This window comes from Tenrec ecaudatus, chromosome 7 (genome assembly GCF_050624435.1).
Source record: "Tenrec ecaudatus isolate mTenEca1 chromosome 7, mTenEca1.hap1, whole genome shotgun sequence".
Lineage (NCBI taxonomy): Eukaryota > Metazoa > Chordata > Mammalia > Afrosoricida > Tenrecidae > Tenrec > Tenrec ecaudatus.
In genome coordinates, this window is record NC_134536.1 from 19,469,363 (window position 1) to 19,490,683 (window position 21,321).

The 21,321-nt window shown below is 46.3% G+C and overlaps 1 protein-coding gene across 6 annotated transcripts in view; it reads right to left on the bottom strand.

Moving 5' to 3' along the window:
• The window catches only part of SASH1 (SAM and SH3 domain containing 1), a 373,743-nt gene that overhangs the window by 97,656 nt on the left and 254,766 nt on the right, over positions 1-21,321 (bottom strand). For 3 of the 6 annotated variants that reach the window (XM_075554411.1, XM_075554413.1, XM_075554409.1), the window contains exons 3-4: positions 7,206-7,256; positions 7,014-7,063 (exon numbers count right to left, since the gene is read on the bottom strand). In XM_075554411.1, the coding sequence (XP_075410526.1) occupies positions 7,014-7,063; positions 7,206-7,256 (101 nt within the window). The remainder of the gene's footprint in view (positions 1-7,013; positions 7,064-7,205; positions 7,257-21,321) is intronic. The other 3 variants (XM_075554412.1, XM_075554414.1, XM_075554410.1) reach the window with 1 other exon arrangement.

The following is a 21,321-nucleotide window of genomic DNA, read 5'->3' on the forward strand; positions in this document are numbered from 1 at the left end:
GTCTCTATTTATCAGGATAGAGACGCAAAGGAGCCAGAGTGCAAATGGCGGGGTGCGATGGGGGCGTGGGGTGGGGAGGAGCCTCGAGTCTACCCACTCCCACTCACTTTCTCTCAAACACTCTCCTTCTCACACTTGTTTTCTCTCACCTACTGTCTCACGATCATGCATATACTCATGCTTACACTCACCCACATGCTCACTCACAATCTCCACACAGAACCACACCCACTCCCGCTCACTCTCAATCATCCGCACACACTCTCAGTCTCACCCGCAATCACGCATTCTCTCAAACACAATCACTCCTCCCCAGACACACTATCTCACATATGCATGCAAATACTCACACGCTCACACACCGGGCCACGGGCACCTGACTGCACTCCACTGGGGTAGTAAAAGGAAACTGGGGGAGGTGGGGGGAAGGGAGCGACAGGTCCTGGCCTGGAGCACCCAAAGGTGTGAGTGTTGGGTCGTACCGCGAGCGAGGGGCAGGCAGCTCACCAGAAGGAGGAGACAGTTCAGAGAGCCAGTGGCCAGCCTGGCAGAATGCAGGAGCCTCACCCTGCCCGGAGAGCAGTGGCCTGGAAGGCGGTGGTCGGGAGGCCAAGGACAGGCCGGAGAAGAGAGCAGGAAGACCTCAGCCAGGCAGGGGGACACAGAAACTGGACACACGAGCACAGGCCTCTTCCCCAGCGTGAGGGAGGAACCAGGCCGCGGGGGAGCCAAGGCAGGCTGGCTCCGTCTAAAGAGTCATCAGCTTGCAGGATGGACCAGATGTGAGGGCGAAACCCAAATGGGACAAAGAGGAGCATGAAACATGGAGAAGCACCCTTCTCCCCGTTTGATTCAAGCACAGAAAAGGGGGCTATCGACTTTCCATTCTCTTATTTATCTTCCTCTTACGTCACGGCAGATATTTGGGGGCTTTTTCACTCCAAACTAGTTCAGGTGGCAGCAAAAGTAATGACAGAAAGGGAAACTAAATCAGGGACTTCTCAGCTCGGGTGAAAGACTCTGTACCTAAGAGGTTATAAATATTGGCCGGGGTGAAGTTCGGAGATTTATTCTGGACCTTCCAGCCACCATAGATACAGAAATGAGATGTGGTTGACACTGGGAAGAGAGTCAAACTTGCTCACATTTCAAAAAAAAATCACTGGGTTGTGGTTTTACCTGTGGGCATTTACTCTTTACGAATGTGCCCCATTTACCAGCAATCTCTCGATTTGCATATGCAGCAGGCTTCAACCCATTCGCTGTACCCATTAGAGCAGTGGTTCCCAGCCTTCCTGAGGCTGCAGCCCTGTAACACAGTTCCTCGTGTTGCGGTGACAACATTGTTTTCATTGCTACTTCATCACTGTCATGTCGCGACTGTTATGAATCGGGCAACCCCTGTGAAAGGGTCATTCGAACCCCAAAGGGGTCGGGACCCATGGGTTGAGAGCCCCTCCTTTAGAATGCTAGCGTAGAGTTTAGGAGCAAGAGTTCCCGAGCTGGGCTCTGTCTTTACCAGACGTGTCACCCTAGGCAACACACTAACCTCCCCATTGCCTCCGTTTTGGCATTTGTACATGCCGCATACGATACCAAATCTCAGAGGACTGTGTTGAGTATTACAGGAGTGTTAAAGTGCTGAGATCGATTTCTGGCATGTAATAAGCACTCAATAAACATTACCTATCAGGATCTCTGTCCACGTTCTGATGGCCAGTGCATATAAACAAACCCCACAGAAGCTATCTACTGTTGGGAGGTGCTGTTGAGTTGACTCTGGACATCCCTGGTGAAACGAAACACTGCTTGCTCCTGTCCTGTCTTCATGGCGGTTGGGATGTTTGCATCCATTGTTTTCTACATTGTGTCCGCCCAGCTCATTTAGGGTTTTCCTCATTTTTACTGACCCTCGTATTCACCAACCACGATGGCTGTTTCTAGACAGGTCTTCCCTGAGGACATGTCCAAAGTAAGCAAAGGAAACGCTCAACACTCTCAATTCTAAAGAGTAACTGCGCTTCTACTTCATCTAAAACTGCTCCCCTTCCTAGAGAGACACTTAGAGATCCACAGATTAGCTTCCTGGAAAGTAAGGACTCTAAATCCATCCTGACTTGGGGTTTACTTGTTAGACACCTAGACACTTTGCTGTCTACCCTCTTAAATGCCTACATGCACTAATAAAAGGTGAACCTATTACAGAAAACTTAAGGGAGTTCAACTCTGGGGCTGTTCCCAAGAAAGGTAAGATAAAGCAGGGAGTCTTATCAGGAAGCAATGTACACAGACATAAAAAGAAGATGCTCAAGAAAAAGCTTCTTAGGCCTCTGTTATACTTTCAATCTACGTGTAAGGAGGGACCCGGTGATTCTAAAAAAGGATGAATGAAGTGGTTAGATCTCATCAGCCCTTCCATGCACCCATCCATCCATCCACTCACCAAACCATAGACCCACCCGATCATCCATCTACCCACCCCTCTCCCTCCCTACCTATTGTGCAAGGCAAGGACACAAGAGGTGAAGTAGATGGCGAGCAAATGTTTTGAGAATGATGAGGGCGAGGAATGCACAGATGTGTTTTCCACAATTGATGCATGTATGGATTGTGAAGGGAGTTGTATGGGCCCCTAATAAAACGATTTTAAGGGGACAAAAAGGACTGGAAAGAAATTGGAGGTGGGGGGAGTGGGGAGAAAAGGAGAAAAAAAAGAGGACCTGATGTAAAGGGCTTAAGTGGAGAGCAAATGCTTTGAGAATGACTGGGGCAGGGAATGTATGGATGTGCTTTATACAATTGATGTATGTATATGTATGGATTGTGATAAGAGTTGTATGAGCCCCTAATAAAATGTTTAAAAAAAAAAAAAAGAAATTGGAGGTAGGCCCAGGCCAGTGGAAATGACACGATCTAAGTGTGGAAAGCTCTCTTCAGGAGCATCTCTTCACAAGTTGGTGCATTCGGATGCTTCTGACCTCGGGCTGCACCTGGGCCGCCCAGGATCTTATCACTTCTGAAGGCCCAGATACCTGGGAACGACTCCACCCAAGGTCCCTCCTGCCTCAGAGCATCTCCCAAATATTTTCATTTTGTAGTAAAGTCTGGGTTTTCATAGTCACAAATCATGCAGCAATTATAATGGAAAAACACATCTGTTGATACCCTTTTTTTTACTTTCTAAAGATAATTGTAGGCAGAACATGAGTATTACACAGGACACCCTCTGGTTAACTGCTATATTTTCTTGTAACTTGAATTAAGAATTGAAGAGAAGAAATAAAACAACATGCTTTCCTTCATCAGTTACCATGAGTACCGTCACTTGTTCTTAGCATGATTCTTTAAGGTGATAACTTGACCCAAAGCAGCTACTCATAGCAGGGCTGTGTCACTTTATAGTAAATACCCCATGTTTTCTATATACAAACAATTCTTCATAAGAAGTACAGCATAACCCCCCCCAACACTCTTTTGATTACTGCTTGCAAGCTATCTTATTCCATCCTTTTATTGTCAATTTACTCATGGTCTTTGCATCTAACTTTTATCTCTCACAGATAACTTATATTTCAATTATATTTTTAAAACTCTTCCTCCAATCTCTACTTTTAATTATAATCTCTTGTTCCTTTATATTTAGTGTAATCAATGATGATAAAGAATTTACATCACCAAAAAAATAAAAGAAAAAAGAGGTGAAGTAGAGCTCCAGCAACCCCACTTGGCAATGATAATGGGGGGCATGATGTCCCTTGTGAGACCTCTCATTGCCTCCCACCCAAAGAGACCATCCCTCTACCTCTCCGGGCTCAGCCACAGCCCTGTCATTGAGGGCTTTAGGCCTGGGTAAGTGTTAAACACCACGGGGTGAGGTCATCTTTTCTCCAGCTGAGTCTAGCGCTCAGACACTTGCATCAGAAGGCACCTCAGTTCCTTGGAGTAGGTTTGAATGGGGAGAGAAGGGAGGGGATGACATACATCCAACCCCCACCCCCACCCCTAGACAACTGGGGAAATCTGGGGGTCTCAACTTTCTATGTGTTCTATGCCATCTGCCGCTCTGCTTCTAAAGGCGGCTGCTGCCGGCTCTGTCTACTCTTGTTTATTGACTTCTCTTGCCTCTTGAATAAATAACGATTAGCAGAAAGGTTCTGCACATAAAACAGCCCTCCTGACACCCCACTACTGTTTTAGCAGACCACCAGAAGTGACCAGCGAGGCTTCCAGATCACCCTCCAGGGCTCTAACAGCCAACTGCAAGCATTCTGATTGAAGAAGAGCAGGGCTTTGCTTTTACAGTGTGTGCATTTTCAAATGCAAAGAGTACAGATGGTGTAACAAATATGACATCAAACCTGTTTGCATTGAGATCTGTTTTAGGCTCCCCAGAAAGATGCCTCATCTTTTAAAACAAAACGAGCCACAGCAACAACAGCCAAGAGAAGCCCATAAGCTTTCCAAAGAGTCGACCAACATTATCATCAGTATCTTGGTTTAGAAGTCCTGGAGGAGTAGTGGTTACCCATTGGGCTGTGATCTACAAGGCTGGCGGTTCGAAACCACCAGCCGCTCCTCAGGGGAAAGACAGTGCTTTCTATTCCTGTCAAGAGTTGCCCTCTCAGAAGTTGACAAGGACACTTCTTTCCTATCCCACAGGGTTTCTACGAGGCCGCATCAACTCGATGGCAGGGAGCTGTGGCTTGAAGGCTATGTCTCGTCCTCTTGCCACCCTCGTAGTCATTTCTGATAGAAGCAAGACTGAGAACGTGAGCACCCTCAGTCGATTGGATAAGGACTGTCTCAGATTACCCTGTCACCACTTAAATCCAAAGGGCAAACGGTCTCAGAAGAAACCCGGCAGCCACGTGAAGCAAAGGATCCAGTGGTCACCCCCAGGAAGGGGACCAGCTCCTAAGGTGCTGCCCGAGAGCAAACAGGCAGGGCCCGACTTGACACAAGACCCAACCATGGACTGCTGACAGACAGCTACACTGGAACAATGGAAAGTCTAAAGCATGGCAGAGGAAGAACGTCTACAAACGTTCTTTCAGATAAAAGGTGACAGATGTGCTATGACCAATAAATACAGCAAGTGACTGAACAACAACAAAAGAGCTGTCAAGAGATATTACTGGGGGGGGGGGTGTCAGAGAAATTTGAGTAGGACCTGCATGTTAGAAAAAGCTGTGTGTGTATGTTCGTGTGTATTTGTAGGTGTGCGTGTGTATGTGTGTGTATGTGTGTATGTGTGCATGCGTGTGTGTTTCTGTACCGTTTTTGTGTGTCTCTATGGAGGCTGCCAGTCGCTCTCTCAGCCACAAGAGCCGCACCACATTTTGGGAAGCCGCAGGCATAAACATGGAAAGACTGACTTCCCCACAGTGAGGGTAACCAAGGTTACAACAAACTGGGCGAGTCACTTCCTCTGAGGAAGGAGGACAAACAGGGCTTGCTCTCTGGAGGCTGGAGGTGCTAGAGGGCATTTGAGTGCTGGTTCGAATCAAGACACTTAATTATGCCATCAACTCGGTCCGGGACCCTACAGCCTATTCACTCAATGCATCTGGCCACCCTCCACCATCAAACCAGCTATTGCGGAGCCAGTTCCCGCTCAGAGTGGTCTTGTTGGTGGCAGATCAGAAGCAGGAGCCCTGGAGTTTTCAGTGATGGAACTTGTGGAAGGAGATGGCTAGGCTTTTCGTCGGAGACGTTCTGGGTGGATTTGAACTCCTAACTTTCCACTTAGCAGTTGAGGTTGTCAAGTTGGCACCCCTCAGGGACTCAACCACACAGCCTCCTGTTCCAAGTCTCAGAGGTCATCTCACACCCTTGTCCATTTTAGCCTCCACATCCCAGGTTCTTGGGGTGCTACCATGCATCTAGAATGAAGGGGAGCTCTTGGGACTGGCACATTCTCCCTAACCTTGAGTGGCCAGGCCTTTGGGTTTCTTTGGCTCACTACCTCTCCCACTCCTCCGTCCTTGTGTTAGCAGTGTGGCTTGCTGGCTCAGCAGGCATCCCTCCTCGGAGCTGCCCCCGTGCCAACAGCACGCCCACGTGGACGGATTAGGCAGAGCTGTGCTATAAAACACACACACACACACACACACACACACATGCACAAGTACACACACTCTCCCAATGTGTGCTTTTCATTCCAGAAATTCCTTATTCCTGAACCACTTCTCTGCTTCTCTTGGCATGAAGCCGGGCAAGTGGCGCTGAGCCAGGGGAGTGTGTGTTTAGAGATTTGGGCTTTTCTGAAAACTTCTTTAACCTCCGAAGGTCACAAAGAGAACAACACGTTAGGGAAATCTCGGTGCGCTACAGTAGTAAACAAGAAGGTCCTGGGCGGGGAGAAACAACAACCCTTGCTTTGTTTGGGGTTTGCTGGCTTGCCTCTCTTCAGGCTGCCCACGAGAAATACTGGAAAGAGGCACTCTAACATAGAATTCCCTGCCCTGAGAGTAGAAATTAGAGTTCAAGTTCAAACAGGGAAGCAAAACCATTACCTGTGACAAGAAGAGTGAGTGAGCAGCTGCTGTCTTGGATTGCCTGCCGTGACTCTGCTTTAAGGTCACCGACCCAAGTGGGGTGCTCTGGGGAAGAGCTGGCCAGGGCGGCTTGATTTTGCATGCCATTTATTTCTGTGCCCCGTTTCTCTGTGACTTTTACCCTCCATGAGAAAACAAACCGAAAGGCATCAAGTTCACTTAGCTGCCCTTTCCCTATTGCCAGACTCGCCCAGGATACTGAGTTAGGGGCTCACTCCCCTAAAGGCAACCCTCCACCAAGGAACACTCCCCAGATTCTATAGATGTTACCAGTGGAATGACAAAATACTTTCAAATACTCATACAGACACACATCACAGATAGGACAATGACCCCCGGCAGGCGCAGCAGGACCCACGCAGGCAGTCTGCTACTCCATCAGGGTGACGTTCAAGGGCGCCTTCGTGGGGGATCCTGAGCTGCCAATGTGGGGGGCCCGAGGATGGGGGTACTTACTTTCTTTCCACTTCGGGCGTTGACACGGCGCTACAGAAGCCGAGCGATTCCTGGAAGAGAAGGACCTTAGCGTCAGTACGGCCCGAGCGACGGGCTTCATCTGACTTGGACAGAATAGCATTTAAAACAAAACAAAACAAACCACGGAAAAAGAGAGAAGCAGAAATAGATGATTCAAGTCACTGTGCTTACTTCAATCTGGGACCGCAGCTGAAGTGATGTGGGGCTGGAATCCGGTTTCTCCTAAAACAGAACAGATGCTGGTTTCATGAGCCTCCAAACGTGGCGTGCCCAGAAAGACAGATCTGCGTGTAAGGGGAGTTGGGAGGATTTGGGAAACAGGAGGGTCGAAGGGGAGGAGGCAGGCGTGGAGATAAACAGACTCCCCACCCCCCACCCCACCCCTGGAAAAAGGACTGCCTTTTCAAACTGAGAGCTCGGGCCTTTAAAACTCCAGTGGCTGTTCCATACACTTCACTGCTTGACGCTGCTTTATTGCTGAAGCAAAAAGCGCAATCTAACAAGAGACCCAAGTCGTTGCGCTCCTTCTCTGGTTGGACGTTGAGTGCATCCGGGGCACTGATCACTGTGAGCCATCAGTGTTCGGCGTGTGGTTCAGTTAAGCTACAGCGCCAAGTTGAAGGTAAAGTTCTAGATGCATTCAGAACACTGAGCAACACTGGCCTGAACGATCGGAAAGCCTTCGGGAGGCGCAATGCTTATAGTACATTATCTTAACAGCCCTAAAGAAGTTATCACACTCGGTGTGAGGGGGACCACTTCGTCAGGAACATAACTGCAAAACCGAATGGTTTTAAGTCTTACTGAATGGTGAAAGTAGCACGGAATATCAAAAGAAGCATGCCCTGTTTTATTTATACAGGTAAACCGCAACAGGAAACCAGGATGTAAAAATGGATATGCAGAGATGGAGAAATTTGAGATTGGGGTGACTTGGAACAAGCATCTGAGGAAAAGGTGTTTTCACGGGTTGGGTTTAATAGACTGATAACCTACTCACACCTAGTCGCCGGGCCATATTTTCAGTGAGAAAGATATCCCATCAAAAACTGTGCTAGTTCATGATGTGGTGTGGTGTCTAGAGTTTATCTAATGGAAAATGAGGTGGAGCTAACGCATGGGGAGGTATAGATGAAATGTATGTATATATCATATATAGCCTTATACACATATCAATGTATATTTCATCTACAGCTAGTATTGCTGAAGCACAGTGGTATTTGGGAGTTCATTATACTGACGTTTCTCTTTACATTTGAAATTTTCTAAAGTAATACATTTGAAACAAGACAGGTATTAATCATACAGCCTAAAACACTTTGATATGTTAATCTTGACCAAATGTTGCCTCTTTACCGGTCAAAGACTCTGATCATTGGAGAGAAAAAGATTACAGCCTTCAAGTTTAGATGTTCCACCTCAGTGCTGTAACAGAACAGGAAGAAACACACTCCAAAATTGAGGGCAACCACAAATTCAGTAGGAAAGGCTGACTACTGTCTCCATGTGTAAAACCATATGCTCTCCTCACTTACCAGCTCTCGTGCTATCTCACATTTTACATGTATGACAATAGTTTTTTTTTTAAGGTCTACTAACCTTTTTTTTTGCACTACCAAAGTATATGTGGCAGTAACAAACGCCAAGGTGTGAGGAGGAGAGAGTCTTGACTGTGATGGTTGGCGTTGTGAGTCAACCTGGCCGGGCCATGACTTGAAGATGTATGTGGCCGCTGTGTGATGATGTAGTCACCTGACGTGTTGTGATTTCCAGTGTCACACTCCAGCTTTCACAGAACGTCGATTCTCACACAACGACCACTTCTTAGGAACGGGACCAGTGATAAGTGAAGAGTCGGTGTGTAACATCATCACAAGCTTTGAGAGCGACATGCTCGTCGACTATACAATAGACAGGGTTGGAAGCACTCCTTCATATGTGTCCATGTAAGCTCTGAGGATCCACACTATGCTGCTGCCAATCCCAATAACCTATAACTACACGTTGTATTATCATCAATTGACTAGAATTTCTTTTAAAAGTGGGAATGGAGGATGCATGAGGCCACATATGGATATAGTAGTTTATGATAATAAATGCCATCAATGTATAAACTCCTAAAGACATTTCCCTAACTGAATGCAGCATAATGGTGAAAATGTAATTAAAATATAAATATGCCGCCACATGCATCTCTGCCTGTGCTTTATGTTTTTGTATTTGTCTGTGCACATTTATGCATAGGGAAATAGCTGGAGGATTAGACAATGAATTTAAACAACAGTTAATGCTTTTAGAAATATTAGAGAATGGAATCATCTATACTTTTTCCATTTTGATAATTATATAATTATGTGTTAATTCTGTTGTTCTTTTAAATATGACAGGTCCAGGTTGCCTTAAAAAATGCCATCTCTAAACTCCATGTTTTTAGAAGCAGCAGCCCTAGACAGTGAATGAGCTGCTCCTAAATTTGTATGTATGTTTAAATTGAACCCAAACAGGAAGGTGCAGTTCTCACTTCATGTAAGCTAGTCCAATATGTGTCTTAGTATACTGTCGAAAAATAAATACTTGCACATATTCTAAACCATCTTAACACGGTGATGTAGTCATAATAAGTTATGATGATGAACATTACAAAGCAGCACTTGCTTGCTATTAGAAACCACTGCATGCACTTCAAAACAGGCTTCAACGCAGTGGGCTTTACAGGGCTGGTTCCTATCTATGGGTTGCATATAAGTCAGATGCTTAAAACTCAGCAACTATCTGTAGACACATGTAGTTGTAGAAGTTCATGCAAATACATTTGAAAGACCTCACCTAGACCAACATATTCTCCAAGCATATATAACTTCTGTGCTTATCGCAATGAAAGTTCCGAAGAATACATTTGGTAAGAAAAATACAAATTGCAACCCCAACGTTCAACATTACTGTGCCTGTGTTAAAATACGTTGTGGCAGTGCTAGATTTGTTTGTTGTTGTTTTTGAAAAAACATCCATGCAGACATTTCATGCTGGTTTAAAGAGGGTCCACATGAAAACCATCTCCACTGGATTCTGACTAAAAAGGATTCAAGGAAAGCACCGCGTAGTTTGGCTTCTTTAAATGAATCAGATGGCAAAGAATTACAGAAGTGCAACGCTCAAACCCCTTTCTTGCTAAGTCGGACAATTTCTGGAAACACTGTTTCCTTCTATGTGTCTTGTGCCTAACAGGGGAGCCACAAAAGAGCGAGCGGATCAGGAAGGAGGCCGTGGCTCGCCAAAACAAAAACTAACAGACAAAGCCATGCCTGCACGAGTGAGCTTTCTTCACCTGCTGGTCCAGCATGTGACAACCGCAGCGCACTACAGAACTACAGTCAGTATCTGAAGGAATGCATTTCACTTTAAAGGCCCCCGCAGGCCGTATGATACACAGCAGAGTAAAAAAAAAAACCCACCCAGGATGGAGAACCGATCAGGAAAACCAGTACTGTGTTCTCATCTGGGCTTCAACTTGGTTTCCACTCTCATGTGGAAATCACTCCTCTCCCTCCCGTGACTGTGGAGAAAGCAAGAGGAACAAGCCCCTGTCCTCTTCCAAACACAGAGAGGAAGCGTATGAGGCGCCCACCAGAGGCCCCACGTTCTCCAACGTGCCAGGTACAGGAAGGAGAAGGAGTAAAGGAGAGAGATGCTCATCTTCCAAGGGCTAATGCATTCCTGTAACCACAGGCAACCAAGCTCCAACAGATGGGAGCTGCTGCAGGTAGTGGGAAAGGTTCAAGCTCATGTGGCATTTGGGGGGAGAGAGAGCGAAAAGAGAGGAGCTGATACCAAGGGCTCAAATAGAGGGTAAATGTTTAGAAAATGATGATGGCAACATGTACAAACACGCTTGATACAATAGATGTAGGGAATGTTATAAAAGCTGTAAAAACCCAATAAAATGATTTTAAAAAGAAGATTTCTCAGCCATGTTCACCTGCCTGCCTGCCAGTTGGTAAAGTGTGTTTTTTTCCTCAGGAGGCACCTTTGCAAAATAACAGGTAAATGAGACAGAAAGTTCTAGACAAGCTCTAATTTTTTTTAATTTTCTTTTTTTAAAATTTATGCACAACTTAATCTTGGCTTTGACTTGACTTGCCCCTATTGCAAACGAGTCTGTGCTATGAAATTCTGATGGGTAAGTTCTTCATTTCTAAACCAGCCCCCTTCTCCCACACTGTAAATGTTTGAAAAGACTTTCTTTATAGTCACTGAAAAAAATAACCACAAAACCCCCTCATATGCCCTTCACGGAGTTCTGGGAGGTCAAGTGCTGAATCCACACGAACGGGGGCTGTGGTGGTTGTAAGGTGTCCTCTTGTCGGTTCTGACTCAGCGACTCCGTGAACAGAATCGAAGACCATCCAGTCACCCACCGCCTTCGCAATCTTTGTTGTGTTTGAGCCCATTGTTGCAGCAGCCACTGTGTCGGGTCCCGTCTTGGTGAGAGGCTTCCTCTTCTTCACCAACCTTCTGCCTTACCAAGCACGATGCCCTTCTCCTAGAAGGCGTCCTTCCTAATAACACATCCAATGTAGGTGTGAATGGAGTCTCACCATGCCCACTTCATGAGGAACATTCTGGCTGTACTTCTCCCAACACAGATCAGTCTCTTACCTAACCTTTCACTATCCACGAAATGGAATGGGGAGAACAGTCCCGACTCCATAACAATAAACGCCCTCCTGACCGGAATTCACCAGGCTGCTCTTGCTGTTAGCTGCCACTGAGTCGGTCTCAACTCCTAGCGACCCGATGTCCAACAGCACAAAACACTGCCGAGCCCTGCCCCGAGCACTGCCGAGTCCATGGTGGTTGAGTCCTGCCTCCATGCAGCTCCTGTGAGGGTCATCCTCCTTCTCACCGACCCCTGTACTTGACCAAGCCTAATGACCCTGAGCGAGTCTCTCTTGATAACATGTCCAAAGTTTGTGGGAGGAAGTCTTGCCATCCTGATTTTTAATGAGCACTATTCTGCGGGTACTTGCTCTAAGAGAGGTTTGTTTGCTCTTTTGGCAATCCACCCTACTGGAATAGCCTTTGCCAGCGCCCTAATTCACACGCAGCAGCTCTTTGGTCTTGCTGCCCAGCGTTCACATGCATGCGAGGCAACTGAGATATATCACAGCTGGGGCAGGGGAGCCTTCGGCTCCAAGTGGCACTCTCAAGAGGTCTTGTGCAGCAGATCTGTCCAACACAAACCATAGTTTCCAAAACAGAAACCATTTACTTAGCATGATTCTGTGCCAGATCCCATTTATGGTGCTAAAGACATAGCAGTGAACAAGACCCCAGTGCCTCCTGTCCAAGACACTGCTTTCTAAAGCCGGGCACAATTCCTTGCAGAAGAGAGACTTTGGAGAAATAAAGGTTAATATGCCTGGTTTGAATCGAATCACTTTGTCAGGAGGCATGACTTTTGCCTCTTGTATTACTTTCTGCCTGGGATTTCACAGATCTGAGTAAGTAATTGCATGGTTTCTTGGATTTAAGGTTGAATTCCGGGTGGCACGGTTGCACTGATAATGAAAAAACAATTCAACAAAATTTTAATTGATTATGGTGATGACTGTACACTATCTTTAATTATGACTGATGTGCTGAGTTACATGATATATGACAAATGGCAAGAAAATGTTTTGTTTTGTTTTAAAGCAATTGCACGAAGATTTTCAAAAAGATCTACAACTTTCATCGCTAAGAATTCAAAAAGCAAATGTTGCTGCTATGTTGCATCAATATTCGGGGGGAATCAGCAATGGCCTGTGCATTCTAACTACCTTCTTATTTTACATCTTTCCACATTGCATTTCACCCAATGCTTCATCGGCCAAAGAAGAAACGTTGGTTCTGTTTGTGGAGCACGTAGATTTGTGTCCTAATGAGAAATGGGTTTTTTTTCTAATGAGTGGAAGTAAATGGAAAAGTACTCTCCCCCCAGCACATCAAAGAAGAGAGGTTTGTTTCCAGGAAAATTATTTTTTCACAGCTGATGATTGCTAGCCCCCAAACCACCACCTTAAAGACACTCAATAATTAACAGATCAGTGAGTTTCTAGAAGGAAGGAGAAGCAAAAACCCCAAGTGACAATGTGATCATTACTTGTCTGGAGTAAAATAATTTGGACTTTTGCTGCATCTGTCTGTGTTCTTTAAGTATCAGCTACACATCTAATTAGATCTTGGCATCTCCCAAGGCCTATTTAAGGTAGCTTACCGAACTATGGAAGGTAGCTTCCAAGGACAAGGGCATCATGCTCGGTCAAGTGGAGGGTCAGTGAAAAAGCGGGAGACCCTTAATGAAATGGATGGACACCGTGGCTGCAACAAGGACTAGCATAACTATATTCAATGGTACACAATTCACTGAGGGGAGAGTGCTAACTTAAGTGATACAAAGCGGGGAGAGAACTCAAGGTGGTAAAGCAAAGTTGATCGAAGAATTGAGTTATTTCATGAAATGCAAGCTTTGGCGTCCTACCCGAGAAATGGATCGCACATCTTCCCTTAGATGCTCTGTCGTTAGAGCTACAAAGCAGGCACAATCCATTACAAGACTTGCATTCCCCAGATTTGTAAGGTACTAGTTTCCTGAAGGCGGGAGTCCTGACAGAGAAGATAGAACATTATACTGAAGGAATCAGGAGTACGTTCCTGCAGAACAGCCCACTGCAAACTGGGAGTTGACCGAACTCCCCCCAGTTAAATCCAAAAGGCCTTCAAGGGGGCAGCCTGGCTGGACACACACCCTTCCTCATCGGGAAGAGTTAAGGGGTACTCAGGGCAGGAGCAGACATGAGTCTGAGGAGATAGGAGGTGCGTTCTGCTATGCTAAAGCATAAAAGAACAAATTCACTGCTGTCCGGTTGATTTTGAATCATAGCAACCTGACACAACAGAGTCGGACTGCCCCTGTGGGTTTCTGAGGCTGTACATCTTTAGGAAAGCAGACAGCCTCATCTTCCTCTGGAGGAGTGGCTGGTGGTTTCAAACTGCTGACCGTTGGGTTAGCAGCTCAACACATAACCCACGATGCCACCCAGGTTCCTCACTAGGCCATCAGAAGTGACCAAATAGAGCAAAACAAAACAAGACTCCCTGCCATCAAGTCAGTTCTGATTCATGGAGGTCCAGTAGGACAAGGTAGAAGTGCCCCTGTGGGTTTTTGAGACAGTAACTCTTGATGGGAGTAGAAAGCCTCATCTTTCTCCCAAGGAGAAACTAGTGGTTTCAAACTCAAGACCTTGGGGACCGCAGCCCAACTTGTCACCATTGTCACCATGGGTTGCATACAGGGAGAACTGGGATTTAAGAGTGCTCTAATGCAGGAGTGTGGAATGTCCAGCCACCCGAAAAAATCATCACTACTAGCTGACATCACATACCTCACCCAAGAGATGCAATTCCAGCCAGCACGTGAAACCTCGCTGCCATCCAGTCGATGCCAACTCGTAGTAACCATCACGCCGCCAGGGCTGTTACAGCCATCACATCAGGGGTAAGCTGCTCAAATGTTTGGCCAAATATTGCAGGCTAATTTTGAAGTTGATCATGTTGCATGGCCCTGCAATGATGCCATGAATATCCCAATGGCCCTTGGCAGAGGAAAGGGTTCCCAACCCTGCTCTCATGCCTTGTTTCCAATACGGCAGTACAATTTTGTCATTTCCAGAGAGTCCTAGACCATGCACTAGACCTTTTAGGTTGTCACGCTAACCACATTGAGTATATACCACATACTGAGAATGTCCCACGGTGGTATGAACAAGCCCCAGACCTCGACACACAAAATAACTGGTCATTTCATAGGGCAAGGTCAGCAGTTTGAAACCACCAGCCGCTCTGAAGGGCTTTCTACTCCAGTAAAAAGTTAGAGTTTCAGAAACCCACAGGGACAGTTCTACCTGGTCCTGAAGGGTCATTGCGAGTGGGTGACTTGATGGCAGTGAGTTTTGGGCCTGGGTTTGGAAGTGCTATGTTGGAAGCAGTCACCTTTACTGTCTGAAAGAAAGACTAACACAGTCGTGTCATGTTACATAAAAGTGAACATCCAAAGATGAGGGTCCTTGAGGCAGTTTAAGTATCCTATGGAAAGAATCGGACAAACTCTAGATATCAAGTTTCATCTCATTGGGAGGACTCCGCTTATGGACACTCGTGGAAGCACAGCCCGTGGTTTCCCAGGGGTGGGGACCCTCACAGTGGCAGCCACCAGACCCTGAGCACATCAACCACCCTCAACGCTGCTGCTTCGCACCTGCCGAGCCATCTGCGGAGCACAATCTGGGCTGCCTGTTGGGCCACGTGGACAGGAGCCGGAAGTGGCAGGGAGACTAGAGGATCCCCTCCCTTTTTGCTGCTGCTGCTGCTGCTGCTTCTTCTTCTTCTTTTTCTTCTTATTCTTCTTCTTTCTCTCTCTCTCTCTCTCTCTCTCTCTCTCTCTCTCTCTCTCTCTCTCTCTCTCTTTCTCTCCCCCCCCCCCCGCCCCCCTCTCTTTCATTGACCCATCCATTCATTGAACAAATCTCTATCAAGCACAATCCAGGTGCCAGGCACAATTGTTGTCAAAAAAAGAGTGAAGACAGCCACCTGCCTTCATGGGGCTGATCTTCTAGTAAATTCTACAGCAGCTGGAAGGGGGTGCGGGGTGGGGGGTATCATTTGCATGGAATGTGGAAACCGTGGGTGTGACCCTGCTCCGCTCTGGCACTGGGCAGATGACATCTGGGCAAATGTGCTCAGCTCTGGATGCCACATTTGGGGGGGCGGGGGGAGCAAGAGCTCTCCACTACAGCGCTGTCTGGAAATGAGATCACGCAGAGGAGCGAGGGAAGGAGTGGAGACTGTTTACTCGAAGCAGAGGGGGTGTTCCACTCTGGAGGGGCTCCGGCTCTTTCCTAGGGCAACACAGACAATGACAACACGCTACACCCTACTAGGGAACGAGGGAGGGTCTGATGGGGATACAGGCTGATCAGTTGAATGATCGTTTAGAATTCTAGAAAGCTGCACTCCCATTGGTATCAGAGTGACGTTTCCTATGAAGACATCACAAATTTCAGAGCTCGTTGGAAATGTTCTTATTGCCATTGCCATCGATCAGGACTCCTGGCCACACCCACCCACCCACCTAATCTTCTAGCTATCAGACTGCTCGAGAAAAAAAAGTAAGACCGAAATGAAAATCGGGCTTTCCAAAACCAGAGATAAAATGCCAAATCCTAGCCCAGGGCCAGCTGTGTGCAGCTGTGTGATGAATGCCTATAAAGTGGAGCTGCGCTGCAGGCCCACGCAGACTACGCCTCCCTGCGCGCTCCGTCGATGATGTGCTTCTGTTCCCGTGCAGTGACTTTGCCTCCCATTGGAGCATTTGTCTTTGAACGACTCACTCTATAAAAGTATAGAGCTTCGTTCAAAAGCAAATAAAATTTAAAATACCCACTTATCGAAGAGCAAAAGTGCCCTATTGAAAGGACTCTGATTTATCAGTTTCTTTAATGGTGACGGGAACAAACTTACTTCATGGGTGGATTGTTCATTCTGGTTTCAACATGAACCTATCTGAGGTGTAGAACAGCAGCCACCTGTTAGGGTCTCTTTCATTCCTCCATACCCACAAGGCCCAACTTGGTATTTCTACAACTCTACTGCGACACACAGAGCTGCATGGTAACAGCCCTCAATTTTGGAAACCAATTACATACCCAAGCACCTTAATTACGACAATGAGGTGGGTGGCAAGCAAAACGAAGTAACATGCAGCCATTCGAGAGTTCACCCACTGTGCTCCCGTATTTACTGCTCCCCTGAATGGCTCCGTAGCAGGTAAAGATGACACCAAAGGCAGCTGTCGGCAGATCGTGTCGTTCTGAGGCATCACTGCCTGCAAATGCTGCTCCCACAGCACCAGAAGCCCCGGCAGCTAAGCCAGGGGATGGGAATATGGTTTACAATTCAAACCCTCAGCTACACCCACAAAGGACCTCTGCTCACTCCACTGCCTCACGATTTACTTGGTGGGAATGTGGAGGGGGGCGGGTGGCGGGATGGAGAATACACATTTTCTACCTAGAGGAAATTTTGTCACTTACATAACAACGGGATAATTGGCTCCTATATAAAAAGTGCTGATAAATAAATAAGATCACGCAGGCAAATTATTTCTTTTTAAGAGATGAAAGTATGGGAGGCTGGCCCCAGCACCAAAAATTAAGTGGATTCCTGCCCCTCCCAGGGAAGAATTCGTTTCAAAGGACGACACTGATTCTGCAGCGCCGGGAGAGGGACATATCTGATCAGAGCACACGGGAGCAGATGAAGGGGCAGGAGGAGACAGTGGAACACAGCCTGGCCCACCAGGCCGTGAAGATGATGTTCCTGAGTAGAGCAGCCAGTCCACAGAGAGAACAACATGGCTGGCCCCACTATGAGACATGATGCCCCTCAGTGACTAAGGGCGATAAGGGGACAGCACCGGAGACACAGTGTGGGAATTGCACCTGACCTGATCCCACCACACCGAGGCAAAGCACTGGGGGAGTGCAGTGAACAGCGAGGGAATGGAGTGGCAAGGTCCCCAGGGAATGCTGAAAGTGGACCTTGGGGCCAGGGCGTGGTGCCCCAACAGACTGGACTGGAAAACACTCCTAAGGGCCAACAAACGATCCTTGAACTAAAAAAAAAAAAAGAGAGAGATGAAAGTATTGAGCCCTGCAAATAATCCAAGCTATACAACATAAGGGAAAAAGAATTCTTACAGTCTCAGAAGCCCACAGGGGCAATTCTGCCCTGTTCTATAGGGTCTCTATGAGTCAGTATTGACGTGTGGCAATGAGTTTCTTTCCTTTAAAAAATACAACAGGCGCCCGATGGCATAGAGAGTTATGCATTGAGCTGGTAACCACAAGGTCTGCAGTTCGAAACCCCTAGACCCTCTGAGAGAGAAAGATGAGGCTTCTCTACTCTCATGAACAGTTGCAGTCTGGGAACCCCACAGGGACAGTATTAACCTGTCCTCTAGGGTTGTTATTGGTCCGAAGTAACTTCGAGGCAGTGAGTTTGGTTTGATTTTTGGTTTGTGCCTTGAAAACAAGTATGACACTGCTGAACCAGAGGTTTCCAAATGGCAGTTGATCGGGGTTTCAAGGGTCTTAATCGTGTGGCTATGTTTTCAACCCAGTAAGCTGATATCTCGCCACCCACCCTAAGCGCAGAGGAAAGAAGATGCAGAGAGGTGCACAGTCACTTGCTTTCATAGTTTCAAAACCTAGGAAAGGCCTAAAAAGCTTCAATAAGAGACACTTAAAATAGGTAGTGTGTTAACAGGAGGAAGGGATGTGGCCACTGCATACCTCAGTATTGCAGGCTACGTAATACGCAGAAAGGTTAAGGAAAACAAGCAAGACACTTTATCTATGCAGTGCCATCCCAATATGCATTAGGGTGTCCATATGAAAATAGGGAGATCAACCTCATTGGACAGGAGGTTACGGATGCTTTGTTCACTGGGGTACTCCAGAGCCAGGGGAGTATCTGGGAGCTAGTAACTGACACTCAATGTTGGTTCAGCGCAGCAAAAGCGTGGGAGGAAATGCACCACCAGGTGGTTATCTCTGGTTATCACTAGGCTGGGGTGGGTAAGGGTAATTAAAGATCATCTTAAGTTTTCCATTTCTTAGGTTTGTCTTCGCGTGTGTGTGTGTGTGTGTGTGTGTGTGTGTGTGTGTGTGTAGATCCTACTTTCACAACCAGAGCCCCCAACACCAGTGCCTCTAAGTAGAAGGTACTTTCCCCAGTGATTCCCTCCATGGAGCCAGAGTCAGATTTGGTACGACGTTTACATCCACACCCAGGTGCACTATCAAGAGTCCATGCCGTAACGGGGAGAGAAGATCCACGAGAGAAAAGATTTAAGCTTGTTTCTAAGAAAACCCACATGGTGACCAGTCATTTCTGGTCCAGAGCTAGACCTCTGTGGAGCATACTCATTTACAGGTATTTAGTCTATTCACCTGACACACATCATCATATCTTCTTTTTAAATTGTACTCAACTTAAAGACCCTGAAACATCATTACTTTAGAATTCAGAAATCCCTCCCCCCTCCAAATTGTTCTATTTTACCTACAGACCCCTCTCAAAGCCACTTTCTAAAAGAGCATGGGGAGGGGGAAAAAAAGACTAGAAGCATTTTTGTTTTCTCAGAATCACCTAACCATCAAGTGATAAAGGTGTTTGCTTCATATTAGGTTATGCATATTATGCGCCCAGAACCTTTGCATGTACACAAATCTTGACTTAAGTCAACTGTCCCCTAGCAGACACTCCTCCTCCCTGCCATCCTGACAGAGCAAAAGCAAAACCAACAAACTCCAGACAATAGTACACACAGGAAGGGTACTATGACCTGGATTCCAAGTTAAAAAGCGGATGGATAGCACTTTCCTACTATCTGGAGCAGTGAATTTAAATGCAATGACTGATGCGCCGGAGAACGAGATGTGGTTGTTGTTAGATGCCATCAAGTCACTTCTGACACAGAGCCACCCGATGGTCAAGAAGGTCATGCTCACCATGTTATGTGTGAGCTTATTGCACTCTGTTGATTCATCTTGGTGGGGATGGACGAAATATTGCCCAGTCCTGCACCATCCTCACATCTGTCCCTACGCTTGAGCCCACTGCTATAGTCACTGTGTTAATCCATCTTGCTGAGGACCTTCCTAGTTTTCACTGCCCCTCCACTTGACCAAGCATGACATCCTTTTCCAAGGACTCCTCTCACCTGATAACATGTCCCACTACATGAGACGAAGCCTCACTTTGACAGACTTACGTCAGAATTTGGAATTTGAAGGTTAACAAATATTTCTGACAAAACTTTGGAAAAAGCCAAGAAGTCATGTTGTTACTGGACCCTTCCCTGGTCCCCCAAGATGGGTTAGCAGCACAATTGTAATTGTAATTGTCTGTCTCTGTGGACTTCACTGTAAATTTCTGGCCAGGAGCTAGGTTACTCATCATGATGTGTCCAAGACTTAGCAAAGGGCCTGGGTCAGAACAAGTATTTAGCACTTATTGAATGATAAGTAAATGGAAAATAGTAGAGTCTAAGAGATGAAAGTAGCGAATCAAGCCTACTGAATTGGACACTGTACGAAAAATCTAAATTGCCATTCCTATTAGATTTTAAAACTAGGCATTGGGATTATATAATGTGATCCACAAAGCATGAGCGATGGTACATTCTGGCAGTAAAGCAAAAACAATGACAGGAACATGGTCAAAAACTAACAGAAACCACATGAGGCTATATATGTCTCCTCTCACATGTGTCAGGATTTTGCGGAAGATCATATAGACTGCCATCTGTCCTTGTTTATCTTGAGTAAGCAACTAGGGTGACATAAAGAGGGGAAAAGAAAAAACCACAGAACTGCATGGTTTGGGAACATAGTAAGGCAAGTAAATATGTAATTTTTTTTTAGAAAATCCCCTTTTAAATAATTATATTTGAATGATACACATTTTAAAACTCAAACTCAGAGACTAATTTAGTTATATACACCAAGGCTTTAAATGGATCCCTGTGGCTCAGTGATTAAGCTGACTGAAGTGTCCGTGGTTCGAACCCATCTGTGGGGAAGAGATGTGGTCGATTCTGTCAAGATTTCACTGGAGTGGGCTCCAAGGCTTGGGTTGCCTGGTTTGAAACAACCAGTATTTATGGAAGGAGCAGCAACATATTCCTTTGGGGTTGCCTATCCAATGTGCCCACAAATTAAGTACACATCCCCAGGGCCAGTCCTGTCTTGAGAAGCAGGTTCTTTAATAGTACCGTCTGTGGCTCATCAATATAATTAACATCATCAAGATGACCATCATCAATTGCCATGTTCCCTTCCACCATTGTCAACAGTTACTCCATCTTTACTTGGTGCCAGATACCATTCCAAGGACTTCTCTTGTTTCCTTTACTCTTATTAAAACTTGGATGGGCTAGGAATGGTTACTGTTTCCTTTTACCAAGAGACTAAGGAAGAAAGAGATGAAGTATGAGCACTGTAAGTAGACGGTGGTAGGCTTCACGGAGTATCAGATTCCAGCCTACACACTCTTAAATGCTACACTAATATCCAATAGTCCTGTCCATCGAGGATCTATGACTGCCAACCATCGAGGCTCTGTGACTGCCAACCAGGCTTCCTTCGGTTTCTTGAGTCCCCACCCCCGCCCCCAAGAGCCTGTG